The sequence below is a fragment of the Protopterus annectens genome, chromosome 4.part0, assembly GCF_019279795.1.
Source record: "Protopterus annectens isolate FY-2018-M chromosome 4.part0, PAN1.0, whole genome shotgun sequence".
Classification (NCBI taxonomy): Eukaryota; Metazoa; Chordata; order Ceratodontiformes; family Protopteridae; genus Protopterus; species Protopterus annectens.
This window is the reverse complement of record NC_056733.1, coordinates 15,672,442-15,699,336: the sequence shown is the minus strand read 5'-3', so window position 1 is coordinate 15,699,336 and position 26,895 is coordinate 15,672,442. Positions and strand designations below refer to the sequence as shown.

Below are 26,895 nucleotides of genomic sequence, written 5' to 3'. Positions count from 1 at the left end.
TTGTCTTTTCCATCCAAATCAATGTATGGGATATCACATCTGACCAGATCTGACATGATCACTTTTTTTTAGATTCTCAGATCCAGGGCATAGGCTCCTCCCCCTACAAATAGTTTCATTCAGTCCCTACAATACCCCTGATCTTGTCTGGACATGATGTGTGGGCTTAGTGTTTTATCAATGTTACAGATAAATCTTTTTGCTATTATGTTTTCATAGGTAGGTACTAGGCTATCTGCCCAAAGGCATTTATAAGCCTAGCCAGAGTGTGTTAGCTTTCGCCGCCCCATTGATTAATTAACCAATCCTTTGTCAAGCAGAGCCAATGAAGTGATCCCAGGGGTGTATTTTCTGTTACCCATCCACTCGTCAAGGTTTCGCTTGAAGAGTGTTAGGGAGGGGCTCTGCCTGATGTAATTTAGAATTTTGTTCCAAAGTATGGGGAGTCTCTGTGACAGGAATCTATCCCTCCAGCATGTTCTATTTATTGTTGTGGCGAGGTTTAGCTTACTAGAGTGCGTGGCTTGCAGTGATTTGGATTTCTTTAGGTGGAGTATGTCCATCAGTTCTGAGTTGGACATGGCTTTGCAAGTCAGGCAGAGATCACCTCTGAGTAAGCGATATGCCACTGAGTACAGCCAGAGTTTTTTCAGTCGGGCTACATAGGACATATGTTTGAGGCCAGTAATCCTCTTGGTGAGGTACTTTTGTGGTGTTTCCAGCTGTTGGAAGTGTCTTGTGAGGTGCATCCCAAATGGGGCATTGTACTGTATGATGGGTCTAATGAATGACAAGTAGAGGGGCAATATAACCTCTTTATTTCTAGATGCGAACCCTTTAGTAATTAGATGGGCCACATAGAAGGATTTCCTAACTACTTTGGCAATATGATTGTCAAAGGAGAGATTACTATCTACCTGCCTTTCTTGTAGCCCTTTCCATTCCTTTCATAGTTGAGTACTGGGCTAGCTGCTGTTGCTCCCCATTTTAAGCCTAGCCAATTTCTTTCTTTGTACTCAAAGTAACCTATCCCATATGGTTATATAGTGGCTTTACCCATTCCATAGTGGATAATTATACATTAACCCTAATAAGAATAACTGGGATCGTACCATAAATTTGAGGAGACCCATGCATGGGATAAAATATTTTGGAGCTGCCTTTGTCCATTAGTAGTACTGGTGGCAGGCCTGGGGTAAATTTTCTATTTCTCATCCAAAGATCTTAGTATTACTTGAAAATGGGCAGGGATGAATTTTGTTTTATGTGGATGGGAAGTCTGTTACTCAGCAGCGGTATCCTCTGTGAAGTATACCTGTCCCTCCAAACCATTCTGTTGATGTTGCAGAAGTGGTTTAGATCCCTTGACCAAGTATTTCTGATGCCATGTGACTTGCTGATGTGCAATAAATCCATCAGCAATGGGTCGGAGCATGCCTTGTGTGCCAGACACAGGTTACCTCGTAGGAGTCAAGTATAGTAAAAGGCTTTGAGTCGGCATGTTGTTTAGGCCTTGTATCCTTTTAGTAAGGTATCTCTCTGGGCATTCCAGTTGTTGCATGTGTCTGGACAGATGCATGCCAAAGGGGGCATTATATTCAATGACTGGCCTAATGAGTAAACTGGGACAATGACACCCCTGGATCTAGACACAAACCTTTTGTTTATACACTATGCAACATAGAAGTACGTTCTTGCAACAATAGACATATGTTGGTCAAAAGTCAGGTCACTGTCCTTATAAGTTCCCAAATCATGAACTGTGTCAACTCTTCGGTGCATATTGTCAATATAGAGTTCCCTGGTGGTGCTGCGGTAGCGTTTGTCGCCTCACAGTAAGACGCTGTCCGGTTTGATTCTCAGCTAGAGCGTCTTCTGCGTGGAGACATGCGTGAATGGGCGTACCTTCGTTGAAGGTTGTGTGTCAAGCCTGGCAAGCCGGTACATAAAAATCAACTGCCAATCATTAGCGGACCGGAGTTCCGCTGTGGCGATCCCTAACCAGGAAAAGCCGAAAGACACAAACAAACAAGAGTTACCTGGTGTAGATGAATTCCCAAAGGATAGAATAATGCATTTTCTTGCATTTAGTTTCAGACCACGATTTTGACACCAGCTGTTTAATTGAGACAAACCTTCCTGCAGGGTGGCTAAGTTATTTGGGGATTCAAAGACTGTTCCTAGCTCACAGTCATCTGTAAACTTAGTAAGCCAGAGCCATTTTGTATTGGCTTTTACTTCAGAAAAGTAAATGCCAATTAGGAGAGGTCCCAGCACAGAACCCTGAAGGACTCCACTGGTGACTGGTTTCTTTGTGGAGATAACTTCCCCTATTTTGATTATGTACATCCTATCTGTGAACCAGTTGGCAGTCAAGTGGGTGACTTAGGGGATTATTCACAGTTTATTTAGCTTTTCTGTTGTGCCTGAGTGAGGAATCATGTCAAAAGCTTTGGCCAGGTCGAGGGATGTGGTGTGTACCATTTTGCCTTTATCCATTGCTTTGATGACCATTTCAAAAAAATCCACCAAGTTAAGTAAGCACGACCTGCCCTTGACAAATCCAAACTGAGATGGGTCCAGTGTTTGGAGGTTCCCTATATCTAGACTGATTGATTCCATGATAAGCCTTTCCATGACTTTGCAAATAAGGCTGGTCAGACGTATGGGTCTGTAATTGCATGGATCTGTGGAAGGGCCTACCTTATGCATGGGAATGACTGTAGTTGTTCTCCATTCACTTGGAACAAAACCTGCATGGAGGTTTAGATTGAACAGTATTGTTAGGGGTATGACTAAGTTGTGTTTCATGCTATTTAAGATGCATATATGGATTTTGTCAGGACCTATCATGCAGTATTTTTAGCTTTTGATAGCACTTTTAGGGACTTGGTGTTGCATGATAGCTGCAGGTGAGACAGTTTTGGGTATATCTTGTGGGACAGACGGAGGGAACTGAGGGGTAGAGTTAGAGCTAAATTTATCGGCTAGTAGGTTACCTACATCTTCAACCTCAATGTAGGTAACATTGTTCACAATCATTTCAGTGCATTGCTGCATTCTGATTTTTAAGATTACAAACATAACTAAAAAATGCCTTGTGATTGCCAAACTTCTGGACTCCAGTACACATGCTCTTTGTCAGTGAGTCTCTGAGGTCCTTTCTCAATCAAAGGCCCTAGCAAGACTTATCCTTCAGTTACTGTGGTCAGTGGCTTCTTTGATCACAAAAGTTCTTAAGGCTATATTTTACATAAGGGTCCTGCATTGGACCCACTCTGTCCAGTAGTCCATACTGTATCAGCCCATGCAGTTTCCAGTTTGTCTTACACCAATATGCAGGCATCATATTCACTGGTGATTGACTTCCCTGTTAATGGTTTTTGGTTACCCCTTCATCTTTCCACCCTCCAATGCTACTGTGACCATTGACGCCTCCCTTCTGGGATGTAGAGGGCATTTTGAAGGGAAGATGATACAAGGCATGTGGACAACTTCAGAGGGCAAACTTCACATCAACATCTTGGAGATGAGGGCACCCCATCTAACACTGCAGGCCTTTCAGGATTCCCTCCCCAATGATATGATTTCCATCCATCCAGACAGACAGTATGTTAGTGGACTGGTACATCAACAAACAGATGGGAACCCACTCTCTTGAGAAGCCATTATAGTTTGGCAGTGGGCAGTGTCTTCCCAATGCTTTCCTGAGGTAATGCACATCCTAGGGAGTTCCAATGTTTTAGTGGACAAGCTGAGTAAAATCCATCCTCCTGTCTCATGAGTGGTCCTTCAGTCAGTGGTGACTGCAATATTCAGTCACTGGTACCAGTCTTGCTGCAGTCTCTCTGAGTCCCCTTTCAGCACCAAGTACAGTAGGTACTTTGCCCTGATTCCCCTGGCTCAAGGGAAGATACGACTCGCACTTTTCCCCTAGGTCTGCTCCATGCATTTCCATATTTTCCCCTTATAATGAAGTTTCTTCAGAAAGTGATTCAGGGCGAGACAATTGTGATCCTTATCTGCCTTTTGGCCTCATCAGATCCGATTGCTCTTCCTTTGGCCTTATCAGAAACTCTTGTCTTGGGTGCTGGATCCACTTCCAGATCTCCTGTTTCACCTGTCTCGTCAGCCTCAATGGAGTATCAAAGCCCTGAGATTAACCACTTGGTTTCTTCAATTCCAGTGATGGTCAGAAATGCCAGCCGTCTTCTTTGGTGCTCCATACCTTATCTTCATCACACAAAACAGCCACCAGTGAGGTCTGTAGAAGTAAGTGGAAGAGATCTGCTATCTGGGCCTTCTCCAAGGAGCTCGATCCTTTTTCAGTTCCTTTATCCTCTATTCTGGATTTTTTGGCAGGATTATTTCAGGAAGATGCTAGTTTTTCTATTATCAAATGTGGAAGAAAACTAGCTTGCCCATTGCTTCCTTGAAATTGTCCAAAGCCTTTTTGAGAAGAGTCTTCCTTCTCAGACTACTACTGATGGACCTCCTTAGGATATTACCTTGCTGCCTCAGATCTTGATTAGACACCCATTTGAACCAGCAGCTTCAGTGGAACTAAAATTTCTGTCTTGGAAGACTATTTTCCTGGCAGCTAAGAGAATTCCAGAGTTACAGGTGTTATCACACAAACCTCCTTATCTGACGTTTCTCTTCAAACCAGTCATAGTTATCTTCATAAAGTGCCCTTGGAAGCCACCCTTAACCAATCCATTAACTTGCCAGTTTTCTTTACAAATGTTCCCAACTAAAGGGGAATACACGATACATTTGTTGCATGTTCACTGTCAGTTGAAGTTTTATTTGCATCATACCAGACGTTTTAGGAAAACTGATCAGCTTTTTGCCTCCTTTTCAAGAGCCAAACTGGGAGATGAGGTATCGATCTGATTGTATTACTTTTGCATAGAAAGCAAAGGGACTCTCCCTTTGTCACAAACCTAAGGACTGTTCAACTAAAGTAATTGTAACATATGCAGCTTTCTTTGCCAGAATAACTTTAGATGACATCTGTGCTCCAGCTGCTTGGTCGTGGTAGTTGATACTTTTGTCTCCCGTTGTTGGACCTACAGTCTAGATTTTCTGTCCTTTAGCTTCATCATCCTTTGGAATATCCTTCCATGAGATCACCCTTGATTTCTAGTAGCTGGGGAATCTGCCCCTTAAATTGATACAGACGGAAAACTAAACTTCAGATGCAAAAGTTATGTAGTTACCGTAATGCTATATCCATGTTGTCCTCTTCAGTCTGGACCCCCCCCCCGCTTAAACTATCATCTTTGTGGCACTTGACTGACCACATTGGACATGTTCAGTACCTTGGCCTACATAGTATTGTACTGTATCATAGCTAATTTTCCTTTCTACTCCTGTTTCCCTTTTATTGGATTTTGTGGGCAAATTGATCTGAGTTATTGTTGGTAAAATTATGCATAGGGAGGGAGAGGAGCCAGAGCCCTTGATCTCTTAATCTAAAAAAGGTTAGAAATTCATCCCTGGTTTGGCACCTATGTCTCTAATCAACACAGGTAACCTGTACCTGGTTCATCTCCCAGGCCCATGCTTACACTTATCATGGGTATCAGAATTTGTCGGAGATTTGCGATGCATGGCTAGGCTTAAAAAGGCCCTTGTGGTTGTTAGCCTAGTAAACGCCTATGAACCTTTGTAAAATACAATAACCAATATGTTGCGCTGGACTGAATAAGACAGCACGGATCTAGCATTACAATAAGTGCATAACTATTATGTATCCTTAGTGGACTAAAGGAATAGATAATTGTTGGAAATGAAGCTATGATTTATTAAACTCTCCACCCCTTTTTGAAGGCTTGAGTATGAACTTGTCAAAAAGAAAAAGGTGTACATCCTTCTGTCAGGCAATGTCTTTAAAGAAGATCTGCTCACGGTTTTAGAAATATTGCTTTTTCATTGTTTTGCTTTCATCTTTTATGTATGTTTGTTTTAGCTAATTTTTCAGTAATTTTGTGAGGGGCTGAAGAATGAGATCACAGATGTTAAGACCAAACCTCAGAATGATAATTTGTCTTAAACTGTTGGTAAGTTAAATGTTGATGAAACAGCAAGAACTGGGTTTATGATTTAGAGTATTTCATTTAGTGTACCATGCATTGCACTGTTTGTAATATTGTTATTGTTGTGGAATAAAGTTTGCTAAACATAAAAAATGCAGCAAAAGGCATGCACAAGTAGTTCATTCGGTGCTTCATGTGAATTTATACAAAAGGAGCCCCTCTCTTGATCATATCTGCTGTTAAATTAATACCCTTTAAAAAGAAAGTACTTGACATAAAAATGACATCTTATGTGCCACCTGTTCTTCAGTTTTTGTTTTAACCTTAGTACTGTAATAGACATTTTTTTTGGAAATTGGGAAGTTGTTGTAGCTGCCTTGTTTTACTTTTCACTTGTTAGTAGATCTATTTGTTTTGTATAAAATATTTTGTGCTTGCCTGTTTAGCATGCTCAGCGTCCAGTTCTGTTGGGCAAAAGTTTTTAGTGCTCATATACATGCCGGTCTTTGGGGAGCAGAGTGAGTGAAGCATATTTTTAAGAAAACCAAAATATATACTGTTTTGTGGATTTTTATTGCCTGGATCTCTCCTATTTTTTCTCCTTTTTTTATTGGTTATACTCTATTTTGTTATAGTGTTTATTGTTGTGAGTACACTTAAGTGTCTTGTTTATTGAACTATGTTTTGTTTTGTTGCTGCTTGTGACTTTGATATGATTTAATTCCTTAATAAAACCTAAATGATAACAAAACTGCACTAAATATCAGTAAAAAATCAATGTACACATGTTTTCATTCCAAGCTTTCTCATCTTGATTTACAGAGCTAGGCCAAGAGCATATTGTCTTGCGGACAGTGATGAAGAGTCTTCAAGTGCAGGGTCATCAGATGAAGATGATGCTCCTGAAGCAATGGGCGGAGACAAACCTGTAGTGCCCGGGAATGAAGGGTAAGAACTCCATGCTTTGGAGTATAGAGCTGCTGTTTTACTGATTAAACCATTATACAGTTGAGACAAGGATATACATTTAATGCATTACCTTTATATATGCTTTGCCATTATGTTTATTAAACTGGTACATTTGCAAATGGGAAGAAGTACAGCTTATGACTTATAGTGGCCAGTCAGATAGACAAAATGACATCCTGTTTCTAATGCGCATAATGAAAAGCTCTTCCCCTTTTCACACTTCTACTGGACATTAAGCTAAAGATTCTACACCAGAGCTTTATGGTGAGCATAGTATTACCTTTTCATTCAAGTTCATCACTGTAACAGTGTTAGTTCTTATTAAAACCCTGACAATCTGTATTCATTGATGAAGCTGTGGAATTGAAGGAGTGTGATGAAAGTATCTGGCAAAATTATTCTCTTAAGTGAAAAGGATGAATGAAGCTCAAAGCATGAGTAGATGCCCATGGTTGTGGGTGGCAACTTTTATGCTGGAGTGTATACCATATACCAGTACACATGTTCCATACGTAGAAATATAGGTTAAAGAATGCCCCAGCTGACCAGATAACTGCATTGACCTGCTATCACCATTGCCAGATGTCCTTGATGATTTACTCATGTTGAGCCCTGTCACATCACACAGGGTTAACCAGTGGGCAAGGTGAGAAGGACTTTCTTCCTCTAAAAAAGAATTAATCCTTCTGTAGCAAATGGCAGGTGCCATTGTATTATACACACTAATTAGGACAGGAGATGATGATACTAGGTAATAGCCTATATCAAGATCCTATGAAGAGAGTTTTGAATATGTATAAGGAGCCAAAAAGTATTTTCAAGTGGTGAATGCATTGACCAATTCTGAAACTGTGAAAAAAATCCAAGAATGTAAGCAGTTCTTTCTCTGGACTGCATCTTATTCATATAGCTAAAATGTAGGCAGAGTGGGGTTGGCTCATTATCTGCCATCAGTAATTAGAATTTTAATGTAAAGCTAAATTATTACCTATATTAAGATTCAAAAGCCATTGTCAGACCAAAATGTGACATTTTTAAGTGCTAGCTTGACATAAGCTAATAGAACTTCCGCTCTAATACATATATAAGAAATTTCAACCATATGCTGTTGACAGGTTTGTGGTGTACATTACTGACTGCTGTAAAAGAACAGTAAATCAAAAATGCAAATTGTTTCAGTTCCTCAGAGCAGGTAACTTCAGTAAATAGGAAGCTTATTTGTGGCATTTAAAACTAATCCTTCAGGAAATGACTACATTAAGACTGAAGAAATAATTTTACCTAATTTTATTAGTTATTTTATAAGGATGGTAATACATAGGGCATGTATATACATGGATTCTTGAATGGCTACATTACTTAGCATAGTCCCAGCATATCAATAACCTAGTCAAGTGCACTGGCCGTGGTTCTGTTTGATTACAGACATTTTGTGAAGGAGCAGATTAATGTTTGGCAAATTGCTAATGCACAGACACTTCCCCTTTCTAACCGAGCCTCCTAAATCAGGATGCATTATTTTCAGCAAAAGAAAATAGGAACCCTCACCATGGTAGTTGTCTGATTTAGACATCGGTGAAAGGAAGAGAAAGATCTAAGGTAAACTAAGTAGCTTTACAACACCTTTAGTTATAATACTGATAGAAAGCAATATCTGCCTTTGGGCTCACTCCCAATGACTTTTTTTCCTTCATTGAAGCCCTATATTTAATAAGAAAATATTTCAAATGTTGAGCAGAGAATTACTGGACTCTCAGAAAATGTAGCTGGACCTGCTAGAGATAGAAGAACCCAAACTTAATGGAGACCCTCTTGTATTTTTTGTATTTGAAGATGCTTTCAGCAGTGTCTTCCTAGAGGTGGATTTTCATTCACCTGCATCTTTAAAAACAACAGACATGGTTTATACAACACAAAAAAGAATAAAATGACTTCAAGATAAACCACATCACAGATCTAGCAGTTGCTTCTTCGGATGAATCTAAGCAATCTACTGCTAAAACTCACTTCCACATTGGGTTGGGGATGGACATAATGGTTAAGATGTTTACCTCACAAACGCAAGGTACAGGCTTTGATTGTCGCCTTTAGTCTGGTTATTGGCCAGACATGCAGTAGTCTACTGATAGTGACTGATATTTACCTATGAAAGCATATAGTAAAGACAAAACTATAAAACAAAGAAAGTAGAGTGCTAATTAGTCTTATTCCTCATTGCAGGCTCAAAAGCATTTGCAGGATTTGCAGTTACAGATGTGGCAGTTCTGATAAGGAGTTATAACCCTGGACCATAATTATCTTTTCTTGAGTAATAGTCTGACTCAGGCAGCCATCCAGGTATGGGTAGATGTGGATCACAGTTGAGTTCCTGTCATTTCCAACAAGAACCCCAGGATTGTATAATTTCCTGCCTTACACAGTCTGGGTAATGCCATAAATTACCAAAAATTAAATTATTTTCCCACAAGACCTTTTGGGGGCAGGTTTGGATACCAAGGAATGCAAGCAAAATCCTCCTATAGAGAAAGCATGCATTCTGAACTCCTTTTTGAAAACAGCACAAAGGTGCCTTATGGTGACCATGGAGATGTCAAAAGCTATAGGGTACATGTTCCCTTTGTCAGACTCCACATGAGGAAATCTAGTGGTACATAATGAACCTGTGGCAGCAACACTTACATCCAGTGAAACAGATGGTCCCTATTATTTCTGACATTCAAAAGGAGTTCATGTGGTGGTTAGGACCAGCAGCTAGACAAGTCAACTGCCTGGAAAACCCACAGTGGGGGCCTTGAAAGTCCAAATGGATGTAAATCCCAATACAGTAATTAGCACATTTATGTAAAAAAAGAGGTTGGCTTGATATAAGCATTTCAAATTTGTAAGGCCACCTGGAAACAAGAAATCCTAAGGATTATTGCAGGCAACAATAAGGGAGTTATTTGGTAACTAATCGAATAGACTAGCAGTGTTGCTTTGGAATCTGGCTAACAGAACCTTCTCCCGCTTGCCTTTTGTATGCCATCAGAGCAAAATGCCACAACAGATCAGTTAAGTTGATTCTCCTAATCAGTCCTGGTAGAAGTTAGAAAATAGATCTGTTTGCTTCCTTTCTGAGCCATCAGCTCAGGAATTTCTGGCCAGGTTCAGATGCAAGTACTGCAGAATTTTTTCCACAAAACAGTGGTTCATTTACAGAAATTGGTTACATTCTGAGCAATTTGGACAGAAAATGCTTTTGAGGGATATCTGTGGAAAGGGGGTAAAGGCTAAGGCAGGAAATAGGGCAGTGAATTCTTCACTGGGCTTGAGCAAATGGTTAATGTGTGCTTTTCCCTCTCTTTTTCTCTCCTCCCTAGAAATGAGAAAAGGCAGAGCAACTCTAATTCTGATAGGCCCTTCTGGCCAAGACAGTACTATTTCTTCCAGGTGCTATTTTTGAGGGGTAGAAAATCATAAACCCTTCCAATGTTATACATATTGCTGACAACAGAGAGGGAGACAGGAGCGCACACAGATCCAGACCTCAACTCAAACATCTCAGACTAACAGCCTGAAGGATAGAACCATGATCTCTACCTGGATGCTGCTTGCACTGCAGAAATCAGGGAAGCCTGCTTACAAATCTTATGTGATAAAACAGAAGAGGATCTTATTTTTGGTGTGCCTTTTGTGGCATTCAGCCTGAGGCATCCTCAGCCCAGCAGCTTCTGAGCTCCCTTTACAGCCTTGTATGGCAGAGGACCTCAGTACACCTTGCTGAAGAACACATTTCAGCTGTCTCTGCTTACCAAGCCATGGAACAGCCCCTTGACTGCCAGCCCCACAGTTAAACTGCTCCTAATGGAAGTCCCCCATCTAAGACTCTGCAAGGAAGCCAGTAACTCCTCCCTGGAACCTCCAGTGTTGCTATTGATAACCTAACCTTAGCACTGTTTGAACCAGTCAGATCCATTCCTATTAAATTCATGTTCCAAAAACTATTTTGGTAGTAACATCTGCATGCAGAATTTCTGAGCTGTAAGTCCTGATGTCTGTAGAGCCTTACATGGTGTTCCACAATCACGAGTGTGTCAGTAAAGGCTAATTATTTTTTAATGACTGAGGTGGTCTCAGAACTTGCTGAGAGATATACCATCTACCTGTTTCTCCCTAAACCCCCAGAATGAGGGATGTGTACAGCCAAATCAGATACTGTTTAGTGAAAACAAAGTAAGGTAGGAAAGCAGAGTAGCTCTTTTTTTCTTTAAGCCAGAAATGTATGACAGCCCATTGTCTAAGCAAAGTCCCACTAAGTGGTTGGCTAATTACATTCAACGTAGACAGCATCACAGCATATGTCATCCCAGAGTACGTATGTATGTATATATTTATTTAGAATATCTGTGAAGCAGTCAAATATATATGCATTCACCCCTTGTCCAGGCATTATAAGTTAGATTCTCACTCCAGAAGCGGAGCAGGATTTGCCAGTGCATTCTTAAATGGCATGCTGGCTCACCTTACTGTAGACCTGTGATCAGAGACAGCACTGGTTTAGTACGCTTTGTATCTATGATGAATGATACTGCAACAGTGATTCCTGTGAGGGATTATAGTATAGTTGTGTGAGGTATCTACCAAAATATATACCTTTAAATACATGGATCACTTATGCAGTACAGGTTCCCTTCCTCTGATCTCTTGCTACCTTAAAGCCCCAAGGATGGGGTCTCTCTCTGTCTCCCCTTCCTATTTCTGCATCTTTGTTCCAGAGTCTGGGTAAAGAGATACTGTTTTTGGCAGGTCTGTCCCACAACCCCCCCCCCCTTTTAAGCCAAAAACATCAGGCACATTTGTTGGTGACCTTGTCCGTCTTCACACAAACAAATACCTAAAAGTAGTGCAGGCTAATCTGCCTTTTATGCCAGTTGACTTGCTGACATCATTGACATAGGAAAAAGGCCAGCTCCACTCTGACAATGTCGGAAGCTCTGGAAGTCTGGCCAGATGGGAGGACATCTGCCTGCAGCTAATTCCCATCTGATGAGATATGCAGCAGCAGTTTTCCTGATATTCAAACATTTGATATATCCCACAACTGTACCCTCCCTAGGTCACCTTATAAAGTATAATTCTAGCATCTTCTCTACAGACCTCTCTCCAGTGATGTCATATTAAGATTAGTAGCTACCCTAGTAACACCTGTATTAAGTGGAAAACCACACGGATCACTAGCGTTATCAAAACCTGCTAATCTCTTTACCCTTTCTCATTTGATTTTCCATTACTGATCCACTAGTCTAGACTTTTCTGCCAGCTAAAGCATGTCTTCCCTACTCCAGAATCTGATCTGTATAGGCACCCTTGTAAACACTGGTGGAGTAATGATTTTTTCTTAGATCTCAATTTATTTGAACTTTACCTCCATTAAGTTAGTAACCCTTACCGTTCTGAACAGTTTGAAAACTCACCAATTTATACTATTACTTTACTAGTTTCCATGGTATCTGTATCATGGGGATGTGTCATTTGTTTTCTGCAGGATATACTCGGCTGTCTTTTATTACTTAGTAGCCAAGCAAGATACAGCAAAAACTCTATATAGGACAGCACAAGCCCATGTGCCATCTTTGAGGAAGATAGCATATCTTTGTAGTGCAAATGAAGCAAAGAGAGCATTCTCATTCAACTTCTCCAAATCAAGGGTAGATACTTTTTCCATTGCACATCTGAAGGTAAGTAACAGTTGTGTGTAGTTCATCCTTCTGGGTTGTTCCCTTGGACATGGAGTGCTATCCTAACAAATGTCTGTGGTGCCCAGTCCCACATACCCTTCAAAAGTAACTTACCTGATTACCTCAGAGAATTTAATTTTAAGTGTTCTGTTAGATGTGAGATAGCATGAACTTTTGATGATTGATATTGTATGGCCCATGAATATACTAAATCTGTTTATGTGTGTGTTTATGCATTTATTTACTTATTTATTCCTTTGTTTGTTCACTAGGTAAGTGGGCTGGTCTATGTCATTTTCCAGCCACAAACGGAGCATTGAGGTACACACAGGCATTGTATTTTGAAAACAGTATAACAACTTAATATTATAGAAATTACTTAACGTTTTGGGGAACTGTACTGCGGTGGTGGTGCTGCGATAGCGTTGTCTCCTCATAGCAAGACGTCCTGTTCGATTCTCAGCTAGAGCGTCTTCTGTCTGGAGGCATACGTGAATGGGGCGTGCCTTCATTGAAGGTTGTGCGTCAGGGCTGGTAATCCAGTCCCGGAGTTCCGCTGTGGCGACCCCTAAAAGCTGAAAGACACAACCAAACAAACTTAACGTTTTGGGGGGAAAAGTTTAGAAGTAACTTAGTAGGCCAGAGCCATGAGACGCAGGCCAGCATTTTATTCAAAAAATAACATATTAATATAATATTATAAAAACAATAATATAAGTGTTGGAAAATCCAGTACTAGTATAGTAGACAGTTTATACAGAGCTCAGAAAGCATGCATATACATCTGAGAGTTTAAATACAACATAATTCACTTGATTTAGATGTTCAACATTAGATCACTGTTGCAGTAGCCTAAACTCTTTGGGTTATATCCTGTCAAGGATATGATCAACTAGTTAGCCTTCCAGTGCTTAAGGATGCCATCGACACACTCAAAACTGCCAGGTGCTTGAGCAGAGCTCCATGTAAAAATCAGAGCTTCAAAAGCTTCAGAGCTTTCTTGCCATCAAAGTGCACTCCTGCTGCCAGCTTCATGGCACTGACAGTCAGGTAGTGATCTTTCAAGGTTAGACAGAACAGATATGTCCCCTTATGGAGAAAACCTTCCACTGTTTTATCTTATCTGAGTAAAACTAGTATTTTATTTTGTTTGGACTGTCATTCTGTACCAGGAGATTTTATTATCGTGAATGGCTCTTGAAACTTTCTGTGTTTAAATCTGTTTTATTAATTTTTTTCTAATATTGTGATTTAAAATTTATGTATTTGGGACAGGACTTTGTGATTTTTGGGGAATGTCACTGAGTTCTTTTATTCCAAATCCACCTTTTTATCTGACATGGACTTTGCCAATTCTTACAGGCTCCGTCTTTGAGGCTTTCTTTGCTGCTGGTACCTGTGGAGCAGTTACTCATCTCCTGCATTTTTTTCTTCCCCCATCCGCAAGAAAAAGGAAAGTTGTCAGGGAATCTTTAGGTGCCAGTCCAACTCTGATTTTGTCTCAGCTACAAGTGGGTGATGTTGCTGTGGCCATTCCTCAGATCGCTTATCATTTTTCCCTGGTCCTGTTAGTGTAGCACCTACAAACCACTAAGGAGTAGGAGATAGGTAGTCTGAAGCTGTAGGATTACCCTCCATGATCAAGGGAGAGCAGGTCAACTGCATAGTTGGGAAAGGGAGTCTGAGCCCCAGAACAGTGTGCCTTCTTTGGGTTGGTCCTATTTCAGTGAGTTTCCCATGAAAATAAATAAAAATGTATATAAAAAACTTGGCTTCTACTGTTTGTTTCAGTGGATTTGCTATGGAGTTAATTTCTGCTTTTCCTTCACCTAGTTCCCTTTCTGGCAAGGAAACAGTTTCTGCCCTTCATATCTGTGATTATCAGTCAAAAGAATAGGAATTGGAGGGAGAATGTAATGCTTCAGGATTTTCTTCACAACCTGAAGATTCTGATTCTGACGAAAGTGTGGCTTTAGATTTTCCTCCAGAAAACATTTCTTTTTCTGAAACTTTATTTAAAATGAAAGGTTTATCAGTGGAATCAGAATGAAATTCCTGTTTCCCAGCAAATGTGTTATTTGTTGCAGTTGGATATTCCTCAATCTGCAGCTGTTCCTCCTATTGCTTTAGAAAATGCTTTCCTGACTGCTTGTAGTTCACCTAACAGTCAACCTCCTGCCCTAGAAAGTCTGATAGGTTATACAGGGTATCCTGGACTCTCAAGTAATTGTTTTCTAACCCCAAACAGACCCTGCAGTGATTTCACTATCCCAGACTGCTTCTGCTAGACATGTTACTAATGCTAATCCCCATTCTCTCTCTGACAAGGATGGGAAAGCTTTTGACAAATTTGGGAAGAAAGTTAATTCTTCTGCCTCTTTAACATTCAGAATTTTAAACTACTCGGCTCCTGGAGCTGAAGCCTACCCTGTCAGATCCGAGGAGCAGCATTTGACACTTGAAGTTTTTGGAGATGTTCTTCATGTTTCACTGTTGCTGTCATCACACTTGGGTTATCCTGCCAGGGGTAGTTCTCAGTCGGCCCGAATACCAGAGACTTAGTATTTCTGCATCAGTTGCTGTCACCCCAGGACTGACGTCAGGTCGTCAGTGGTATAGAATCAGGCAGCAGATGCCATTACATCAGTCTTTCTTGCCGAGGAGCCAGAAGCAGTTCGCACGAGTGCTGGTCGGCCGCTACCTGAGTTTTCGTTTCCGAACTGAAGTTGAAGTCTTCTAAAGCTAAATACCCCATTGGGGATCCTTTTTTCTTGCTCCAACTGATTTCAGAAAACGTTAACAATTGTCTTGCCTGTGGAAAGCAAATACCACACCGAGACTTCCATTCTTACTGCGTCACCTGTTTAGGCCCAGACCACGACATCCCTCTCTGTCGCTTTTGTGCTTTGTTCAATGCCAGAACTATACGTCGTCAGGCCCTTATTGGAACTAAATATTTTCGCTCTCAGTCCTCGTATTCCGATATGGCTTCGGTAAGCCATCCGACTACTGATCTTCCAAAAAAACGTAAGGATAAAAACGGAGACAGACCGCACAGGTCCAAAACTGCCAACGACGCTTCCGCTAAGCTAGTCGTCAGTTTTCCGGTCCTCAGTGAGGCGCTTTCGTAGCCCCTGATGCCCGCTTCTGTGCATTCACAGGTCACTACCAAGATCCGTTCGGAGTCCGGTATGCCGCGAGACTCTCCTTTGACTAAGGATCAGTGCTGAGCAGGCACCAGCTTCCGAGGAAGTACTTCACACTACCGATACTCAACACAGACTTTTTTCGCATCTTTAGTTCTTTCTAAAACTACAGAGTTTCTAAGGACCAGGGTACGAACTAAGCCTAAAAGAAACGACCCAAGCACAGGCATCTGTTTCCATGCCTCAATCTCAAATGCTTAAAATGGCAAAGACCTTATTATGCTTATTAGGGGAAGCCAGGCTACCCCTTCCAAAAGAAAGAGATTTGACCCAAGTAGTTTTATCTGAACAGGAGTCCGATGATTCTGAGGTTTCTGAATATGAAGACATGCAACCCCTCTCTGCTTATGAGCATTCTGATGCAGTGGAATCCATTCCTTCTGCCTCTCCTCCAGAGAATTTTTCATTTGGTGAAACCCTACATACTTTAAGGGAGCATTTCCAGTGGGAATGTAAGGACTATCCTCAGTCAAAAAAGAGACTCAAGGAATTCTTAGATTTACCACAGCACAGACCTATAGCCATTCCTCCTGTCCTGGATGTTGTGGATGATGTTTTTATGGAATCCATTTTGACTCCTGACACCCTTCCCCCTGCTCCCAGCAAACCTGACAGGTATTACAGAGTCCCTGACGCTCACAAATTCCTTTTCAAAAATCCTACTGCTGACCCAGAGGTCATCTCCCAAGGACCTAAAAGAATTAAAGCAACCTCTGCTAAGAATCCCACTCCCTCAGACAGGGATTCCCAAGCTTTAGACAGATGGGGTAAAAAATTATACACCTCGACATCTCTTGCTATTAGAGCACTAAATTGTCAGATGTTCTTTGTGTTTCACTGTTGCAGTTCTCACATATGGGATCTGAAGTAGGAAGACTTCATTTGTCTGCAACCTGTGGGATTCGGATCCGACATCGGATCCGAGTCGGCAATTCATAAGCTTTAGGATCCGAGCTCCTAGCTCCTCCCTTTACCCATAATCCCCTGCTAAGCCCTGACTGACCTCAGATTTCGTTTGCCGCGTTCAATAGCTGACAGGAATTTCGAGCTCCATAGCGAAAGAAATTGGTGACATCTTTTTTGCCTATATTTTTTTCTTATAATTTGACAAAAGTTAAAGTGTGTTTGTTTAGGCTTTCCTCCCTTCCTTAGTTAACTTTCTCGGGTGTTCGTTTAGTGCGTGTTTGTTGTGTGTGTGTGTGTTTTTTTTTTTAGGGCCTGTTAGGGCGTAGCTATGCCTGAAGCCCCCAAGGCTATATTTTCTAAATGTACCGAGTGTGACCATAAGCTTTCCCCGGCTGATGGCCACACTCGGTGCGTTAGATGCCTGGGGGATGAACACCTGTCATCTGGTTGTACCATTTGTGCAGGGTTCAACCCCCGGGCTTTAAGGGAGCGGAGGTCGAAGTTGGTTCTGGCGGGACTTCTCCCTCCGGAATTGGCTTCGGCCTCGGCCCCTGCTACCCTCCCTACTCAGAAATCGCCAGTGGCTACTTTGGTCTCCCTTCCTCCGGCAGGGACTCAATCTCTCGTTAAGAAACCAGAGGATAGGGAGACCAGGAGGGAAAAGGAGAGGCACAGAGAGGGGCACCATAAGTGGCGGGCCGAGGCCTCTGTCTCGGCCCCGCCGCCTAAGCGTGCTTCCCCTCTGGCTTCTAAATCTCCTCCTCCTCGGCTCCGATCCCCTCGGTTCTCTCCCGGACCCGAGGAGGTGGAGACTAGACCTTCGTCGAGGTCATCGAGGCGACACTCTAGATCTGCCTCGGTGGCCTTGTCGAGGTCAACTTTTTCTATGTCGGACGCTGAGGCGATTCATCCAGGCCCAGATGCAGATGGGAGTGCTCCTGCCCCCCCCCATCCGGGAGGGGCCTCGACCCCTTTTTTCGCCCCCATAGCTCCTTCTCCGACCCGACTCCCGGGTTCGGAGCTTTCGGAGCCGGGCAGCGTTGGACCCGGGGGTGGGTCGGATCCGACTGGTCTGCGCACCTCGGATCCGATCCCTCCCTTGAGTGCTTCGGGTACTTCGGACCCGACCTCTCGGAGCCGTGGGCCTAGCCTCGGATCCAAGGGAGCCGGTGTCTCTTCGACTCCATCTAGGTCGGAGCGCACCGGTCTCTCGGATCCGACGGTCTCGGCTCCGGTTCTGATCCCTTTGTCGGATCCGAGTGGGGGTCGGCTCTTGGGTCTTAGAGAAGTCGGCTCCCCCTCGGCCTTCGACGTTGGTGGAGAGGGTTCTTTCGAGGACATCCGGACCCCCGGTCCCTGTCTCGGCTCCATCCCGCACTCCCTCGCAGCTGGGCCAGGATCCCATCAGCCGGTCTCAGGGACAGCCCGCCTCAATGTCCCAAGTGGTTCCTTTGGAACAACTGGTTGCTGGCGAGGACTCCTCGGACAGTCCCCCTGAGGAAGTGCCTCGTAAGCATAAGTGTAAGAGGAGGCACGTGGACTCCCCTGAGTCTATTACTGAAGACACAGACTTGGAGGAAGGGGAGGGCTCCCCAAGATCACCCCCAGAAGATGTCTCCTTTGGAGACATTATGGAAATGTTAAGAATCGGGGGGGGGTCTGCCCCCAAGGCCTCCTCGGACGAGTCTGTGTTCTTGGAGGCATTTGAGGCGGGCCCGTCTACCTCTTGGGTGTCCCCTCCTGCCGACCCTCTGGTGGACCTTATTACCACCAGAGCGTGGAAGGACCCGGACACCGTAGAGCCTGTTCCCAAACGTCCGGACCGGATTCTTAGTCCCCCATCGGACCGTACACATTGGAGTAAGGGACCCCCAGTAGATGCCATGCTGATGGCTGCAGTCACAAAGAGGGAATTGGCTCAGGAGAGTCCCTCTATGCATCCCCCGGGCAAGGAATCCCACTCGATGGATCGCATTGGGAAGCGAGTCTTTAGTTCAGCAACCTTTTCCCTGAGGGCGCTGAACTATATGGCACACGTGATCAGGATGCAGCGAGACCTGATTAAGGAATACGCTGCATCTCCCCCGGAGTCCATGTCGGCGGAGGACAACCAAGTGTACTCCACCCTTATGGCCACTCTCAGAGCGGTGTCTAATACTTCTATGCAGCTCTTATCTCACGCAACAGAGGGAGCCGCTAGAGCTAGCGGATCGGGCCTTGTTATGAGACGCCAGGCCTGGCTCCGGCACTGTGACTTCGCGGAGCCCTTCAAAGCGACCTTCGCGAATGCCCCCTTCGATGGTTCTGCCCTTTTTGGCAAAACGGTTCGCGAAACGCTTGTCCAGAGCGAAAAGGACGGGAAGACGCTGTCTGCCATCAGAGTCCGCTTCTCAGCTCTCCAGAGGTCCTTCTCGAAGAACCAAAAGGGACAGAAGAAGATGTGGTTCCGGAAATCGCAGCAATCCCAACTTGCTCCGGACAACCAGTCCTTCCGTGGCAGAAGAGGACAGGGAGGTCGCCGTCCTAGAGGCAGAGGGGCTCCTAAGAACTTTGGGTCCAGAGAACCTTTCTCTGACAGACCCACGCAGCACCCCTGAGGGGTTACCCGGCTGCTCCTCTCTGGAGGCAGTCGGGGGGCGTTTTTCGAGGCACCTGACATCATGGGAGTCAATCACGTCAGACCGTTGGGTGCTTCGAGTGATATCCAGAGGCTATTCAATCCCCCTTCACAGTATTCCCAGATCCAAAAACCTCCCCGATGTACCACCCGATCAACGGTAGGTAGCAGCTGTGGAAATCGCACAGCTGCTAACAAAAAGAGCCATCCAACACGTGTCCCGAGATCAGACCGGATCAGGGTTTTACTCCAGGTTCTTCTTGGTGCCAAAAAAAGATGGGGGACTTAAGACCGATCCTAGACCCGTCACAACTGAACCTGTCTGTAACCAAATAAAAGTTCCGGATGGTCACCTTACAATCTATCCTCCCCCTTTTGCGTGAGAACGATTGGATGTGCTCTATAGACCTCAAGGACGTGTACTACCACATTCTAATGGACAGACGGTCCAGGAGGTTCCTTCGCTTCCGGCTGGGAGCCAGTCACTTACCAGTTCAGGGTCCTTCCCTTTGGTCTCACCTCTGCCCCCAGGGTGTTTACCAAGGTACTTGCAGTGGTAGCGGCCCACCTGAGACTCCAGGGAATGCAGGTGTTTCCGTACCTGGATGACTGGCTCCTTACAGCGTCATCAAGGCATCTACTGTGCTCAGCCAGGGACTATTTCCTTCATATAGCCCCTCGGCTGGGCATCACCATAAACCGAGAAAAATCTTCCCTGGCCCCCACACAGCTTATAGATTTTATAGGAGGAAGATTGGACACAAGAAACATGCGGACATTCCTCACTCTAGATCGACTGTCCAACCTGAGGTGTCATATCACGGCCATCTTAGAACCTTCTCCGACTGCAGCTATGGTCCTGAGGGCCCTAGGTTCAATGGCGGCAGCCATCCCACTCCTCCTCCACGCTCGACTACACATGAGGATCCTTCAATGGACCCTCCAGGTCCAATGGTCCCTGCTTTACCTTCCTCTCAACAGCCCAATAGCCATCAGCAGAGCATGCAGGAGCTCCCTGTTCTGGTGGCTCCAGTCGACGGACCTCCTGACAGGGAGACCCTTCTGTACTGCATTCCCCTAGCCACAGTGACCACGGACGCTTCTCGCCTCGGGTGGGGGGGGCATTCAGCGGGCAGGATTGTCCAAGGCACGTGGAACAGTTAAGAGACCTCCCTGCATATAAATGTTCTGGAAATGAGGGCAGTGCTATTAGCGTTGCAAGCACTACACAGCCTTCTTCCTGTAGGAACTATTGCTATCCAGACAGACAACATGTCGGTAGTCTGGTACATCAACAAACAGGGGGGAACCAGGTCCTACCCCCTTTGTCGAGAGGCCATGAGAGTATGGGAATGGGCAATCTCCACCAACCGCTTTCTTGTGGCAATGCACATTCCGGGAAGGTCCAACATTCTAGCGGACAAGCTCAGTCGCACCATTCTTTCCCCTCACGAATGGTCTCACAATTCTCTAGTAGCGAAGCAGATTTTTGCCACCTGGGGGCAACCCTGTTGCGATCTTTTTGCTTCTCCCTCAAACTCCAAATGCGACAGTTTCTTCGCTGTACTTCCCCCATTCGGGAAATCCCCGAGAGACGCCCTGGTGCATGCTTGGCCTCCCGGTCTCCTATACGCTTATCCTCCTCTTCCTCTAATGCAAAAACTATTACAGAAAGCCAGCAGTTTGGGGAGCAGAATGATTCTCATTGTCCCATTCTGGCCTCGTCAACCATGGTTCCCTTATGTATGGTCTCACCGAGTGAATCCGCCCTGGATTCTAGATCCAATTCCGGATCTCATTTCCCATCCTCAGGGGCTTCCAATCCCGAACCTTCACACTCTGAAATTGACAGCTTGGCTACTCCAGTTCCATCCCTAATCAGGACTCCCGGTATCTCTTCACCAGTGAAAGCCCTCATAGTGGCTGCCCATAAACCTTCTACTAGGAAGGTTTATCGAAGCAAATGGAAGCGGTTCTCTATTTGGGCGGAACATAAAAATCTCGATCCCTTTTCCGCGCCACTCTCTGCGGTACTAGACTTCTTGACAGACCTTTTCCAACAAGGAGCAAGCTCTTCGACGGTAAAGGTACAGATGGCAGCCATTTCTCATTACCATGTGGGTCATGACTCGACACCTCTCATGGCTGCAAAAATTTGTAAAACCTTTCTTAAGGGTGCTTTCCTCTTAAGACCTCCTGTGAAGGAAGCCGTACCACCTTGGTACTTATCTTTAGTGCTGCAGTCCCTAACCTCTCCTCCTTTTGAACCTGCAGCCTCTGTGGACTTGAAGTATATTTCCTGGAAAACTGCTTTCTTAGTGGCCATTACATCAGCTAGAAGAGTTTCAGAACTCCAAGCTCTGTGCGTCAAACCACCTCTTCTCTCCTTTTTTCCTGATAGGGTCTCCCTCAGGACCAATCCTTCCTTTCTTCCAAAGATTGCTTCCAAATCCAATATTAACCAATCTATTAATTTGCCAGTTTTCTTTCCCAAATATAAAAACAAAGGAGAATATAAACTGCATTCCTTAGATGTTCATAGACAACTGCGTTTCTACATTCACAGAACAGCTGGTCATAGACAATCCGATCAACTGTTTGTCTCCTTTGCAAAATTCGCACTGGGTAAGGCAGTCTCTAAGGTCACCTTGTCAAAGTGGATTTCTGATTGTATCTTGCAGGCTTATGACACCTCAGGAAGGCCAGCTCCTCAGAGAATTACAGCACATTCTACAAGAGCAGTTTCTACTTCTGCTGCCTTTAAATCTAGAGTACCATTAGATGATATTTGTGCAGCAGCTACTTGGACCTCATCTCATACTTTCATTTCACATTACAAAGTGGACGTTGTTTCCAGAGGGAGAGCATCCTTTGGCTCTGCGGTGCTCCGGAACATCCTTCCATGACGGCCGCCCAAGATCCAGGTAGCTGGGGACTCTGTCCCACAGGTTGCAGACAAATGAAGTCTTCCTACTTCAGATTAAGAAGTTATGTACTCACCATAACGTTCCATCTGAGTAGGTGACTTCATTTGGATGCAACCATCCCCCCTTCCATCCCCCTGACCTTTCAAGGCTAGTAGTCCTGGTTTACCCAGGATTCTGTTATACTGGTATTCACAGGGCAAACTCAATCTGAGGTCAGTCAGGGCTTAGCAGGGGATTATGGGTAAAGGGAGAAGCTAGGAGCTCGGATCCTAAAGCTTATGAATTGCCGGCTCGGATCCGATGTCGGATCCGAATCCCACAGGTTGCATCCAAATGAAGTCACCTACTCAGATGGAACGTTATGGTGAGTACATAACTTCTTATTATCCGGCTCCTGGTAGTCCTTAGTCGACTCGAATACCAGAGTCCTTGGTATATGACGTCGGCTGCTGCCAGTTGTAAAACTGATGTCAGTACGTCAGGTATAAAGGGAGGCAGCCGACGCCATTTCCTCAGTCTTTCTTGCCGCGGAGCCCGAAGCAGATGCAATTCGCACTAGTGCCGGTCGGCCATTTGCCTTCGTTTCGCTTTCCAACTACCAAGTTGAAGACACCTTCAGATAAGTACCCCATTGGGGATCCTCTTTTCTTGCTTTAACAAATGTCGGATAAAGTTAATAACTGTCTTGCTTGTGGATTCTGCACTGTGATTTCCATTCCTTTTGTATAACTTGTTTGGGCCTTGAGCACGACATCCCTAACTGCGATCTCTGTGCTTTCTTTAATCCATGTACTATACGCCATAGAGCTAAGATTTTGTATAAGCATTTCGGAGTCTGGCCTAAGTTCGTTGGTATGGTGTCTTCTGGTCTTCCGACTTCAGATCTTCCTAGGAAATGCAAAAACAAGGACCGCGACAGGCCTAGGGTTAAATCTACTGATGACGCACCAATGAAATTGGTCGTCAGCACAGCGGTAGTCAGTGAGGGGCTTTCGCAGCCCCTGCAGTCCGCAGATTTTCAGCCGCAGGCCTCTGCCGAGACCTTTACGGAGTCATCCATGCCACAGGCTGCTATTTCATCTTCAGACCCTCCGCCTGTCACTGCCTCAGATGGGTCCGGAGCCGCTTTGCAGGCACCGGCTTCCGACACCTCTTCTTTTTGACATGAGACCAGAACCAGACTGACTACCTTAGCTCAGGCTTCTGCAGTTGCTAGGCCTCCTGAGTCTCTCCGGATTACTAGTAAACCTTCCAGCCGCAAACCTACTCACAAGCAGACATCGGCCTCCCCTCCTGTACCTCAGTTCCAGTTGGTAAAGATGGCTGGTGATGATCTTTCCCTGATTAGGGGCTCTCATCCCCTCCCCTTCAAAGAGTGCTAGGGAATTATCTCCTGATGTTTTGTCTGTCTCAGATTATGAGATTTCTAGTATGTCTGCTGGTGAAGAAGGAAATTCTCAACTTTTTTCTGGCTTTGAGGATTCTGATGCTGAGGACTCTCTCCCTTCTGCCTCCCCTCCAGAAGATTTTTCCTTTGGGGATACTTTGAATACTCTTAGGGAGCATTTTAAATGGGAATGTCAGGATTTTCCACAGTCTGAGAAAAGAATCAGGGAATTTTTAGATTTGCCACAGCATAAGCCTCTGGCTATACCTCCAGTTTTGGAAGTTGTGGATGATGTCTTCATGGAAATTCTGTTCCTTCTGCCCCCAGAAAACTGGACAGATATTACAGGGTTCCTGAATCTCTTCAATTCCTTTTTAGAAACCCTACTGCTGATCCAGAAATTATTTCTCAAGGCCCCAAGAGTGTTAAGGCTACTATTGCTAGAAACCCTGTGCCTTCTGATAAGGAATCTAGGGCCTTGGACAGGTGGGGTAAAAAAAGTCTATACTTCTGAAACTCTTGTCTTTTTCACATGCTTAAGTATCAGCAGCATACGTTGGAGGCTGTTAAGGCTAAACTTGGAGATATTCCTTCCATGACAGAAAACAAATATTTACAAGACTTACTGAATTCTGCCACTTTAGTTAATAAGCATTCACTTCATTGTGTTTTTGACACTTTGCAGGCTTTACTGTAGAGCAGCAACCACTGTTTCCATAATTAGAAGGCATGCTTGGCTTAGGGGGCAGCCTCTTTCTGAACCAGTTAAGTCTAAATTGCTGGGTGTTTGTTTGCACAAGGACAACCTTTTTTGTAATAAGGCTGAGGAGGTACTGAAAAAGTTGAAGGATAAGGCAAAATCTGTGCAAGCTGTAAAAGATTTCCTTCAGGTTCAGCCTTATCGGTTTAGTAGGCATTATCCTTCCAAGAATTGTTTTTTCCCTGATCCTGGCAAGCAGGGTCAGTCTTTGCCTAGGGGTTTCAGATCTTCCAGAGGGCAGGCTTCTGCCCCTCAAAGGGCTAAACAATGGCATTCTTCTTCTTCTGCTAAATCGGGGAGTTCTAAGCCAGCTTCCCAAAGCAAGCATTCTCAATGACTCTGGCCTTCTTGTGCCTACCCCTGCGGACCGTGGGTTTCCTTTGGGGGAAGGTTAGCCAGGTTTGCAGAGGTATGGTCTACCATCACAAATGACAACTGGATGCTCAATATAGTAAACCAAGGTTACAAGTTTTACTTTCACACCTTCCCTGTTTTACAATGGTACCCAGGCATACCCAAAACTCTCAAGGCAGAGGTAGTAATTCAAATTTCTTCTCTACTGACTATGGGGGACCATAGAGCCAGTCCCTGCAAATCAGGCAGGCCTAGGTTTTTATTCAAGGCTTTTTCTGGTACCAAAAAAAGAGGGACACCTGGCGCCCTATTCTGGATCTGTCCATTCTAAACACTTTTCTGGTGATTCCCAAATTCAAGATGCTCACCCTTCAACAATTACTACCAATGCTGGGCAAGGATTCATGGCTGGTAACTTTGGATCTCAAGGTGGCTTATCTGCACATCCCAATAAGGGAAAGTTGCAGGCTTTTTTTTCGCTTCAGGGCTGGGGAGCAACACTTTCAATTCTCTGCATTGCCCTTTGGCTTATCTACTGCTCCCAGAGTTTTTACGAAGTGCCTGGCTCCAGCCATTGCTTTTTGCAGGCAGAGAAACATTCAGATTTATCCTTACCTGGACGACTGTCTCATTCAAGCAAACTCCCCAGAACAATTATTAAAGGATTTGGATTTTGTGAAGAACATTCTCATCTCTTTGGGTTACACTCTCAACTAAAATAAGTCAAAGTTGATTCCTTCAAAGGAGATTGTTTTCCTGGGAGCGAGTTTGAATACAGCCACCCAGATGGTATTCCTACCTCAACAGAAGCAAAAATGTCTTTCCGCTTACTTCATGAACTTGGCAAGCATGACCCAGTTCTCTGCAAGGCAATTCCTGCAAGCACTGGGGTTCATGGCTTCATGTATTTTGATGATCCCATATGCAAGGCTGCTTATGAGAAAACTTCAATGGTACCTCAAGAATCTTTGGTGTCAACACACACGGGGCTTAGACTTGATTCTTCCCCTGATTCCATGTCTACAAATGGAGTTCCTCTGGTGGGCGACAGCTTGCTCTCAGAACAAAGGTCTGCCTTTCCGCCCACTGCCTGCCAGCCAGACTCTCACCACAGATGCCTCAGATGTTGCATGGGGGGCTCATCTGGAATGCAGGGGCATACAGGGGGCTTGGAGCACCCAGCAGATTCATCTGCACATAAACTTAAAAGAATTGATGGCAGTGCAGCAGTCCTTGCTGGCTTTCAAGGACCTACTGTACCCTGGGACTCTGCTAATCAGGACGAACAATACCACAGTCATGTGGTACATCAACAAGCAAGGGGGGACTCACTCTTACCCCTTGTGCAGACAAAGCATGAGACTATGGTCCATAGCAGCATCCATGGGCATACATCTAATAGCCCACTATCTTCCAGGCAGGCTAAACTCCTTGGCGGATCATTTGAGCAGACATGTTCTGGATCCTCACGAGTGGCAACTGAACAGGGACATTTTCCATCGCATCATTCATTATTTGGGCACCCCACAAGTGGATCTTTTCTCCTCTCACACCAATCATCTCCTTCCAACCTTCTGCACCAGGAAGTTTCACAACAAAGCTTGGAGGGTGGATGTGTTGTCCTTCCCATGGACACATCTCTCAGTTTATACATTCCCTCCTCTGCCTCTTCTTCTCAGAGTGCTGCTAAAGATAAGGGACGAAAAAACAAAGGCTATTCTGATAGCTCCAGATTGGCCCAGGCAGCATTGGTATTCCCTCCTTAGCAGCCTTTCCCAGGCCCAGCCTTGGTATCTTCCCCTGGTACCAGATCTATTGGTTCAGGGAGGGGGAAAGTTCCTTCATCCTTATCTTCAAACTCTGCATTTAACTGCCTGGCTAATACCTTAAATCTTTCCCAGCAGGTGGTTGACGTTCTTCATGAGGCCAGGAGGCCTAGCACAAGAAAATCCTATGCAGATAAATGGAAGTGATTTTGCTCTTGGATGCTAGCTAAAGGAGAAGACTCTTC

At 44.4% G+C, this 26,895-nt stretch overlaps 1 protein-coding gene across 3 annotated transcripts in view; it reads left to right on the top strand.

The window, feature by feature from the left end:
- TEX2 (testis expressed 2) overlaps window positions 1-26,895 on the top strand; it is a 1,745,284-nt gene that overhangs the window by 1,525,818 nt on the left and 192,571 nt on the right. For 2 of the 3 annotated variants that reach the window (XM_044068055.1, XM_044068054.1), the window contains one exon: window positions 6,864-6,989. In XM_044068055.1, coding sequence (XP_043923990.1) covers window positions 6,864-6,989 — 126 coding nt within the window. The remainder of the gene's footprint in view (window positions 1-6,863; window positions 6,990-26,895) is intronic. The other variant, XM_044068056.1, reaches the window with a different exon arrangement.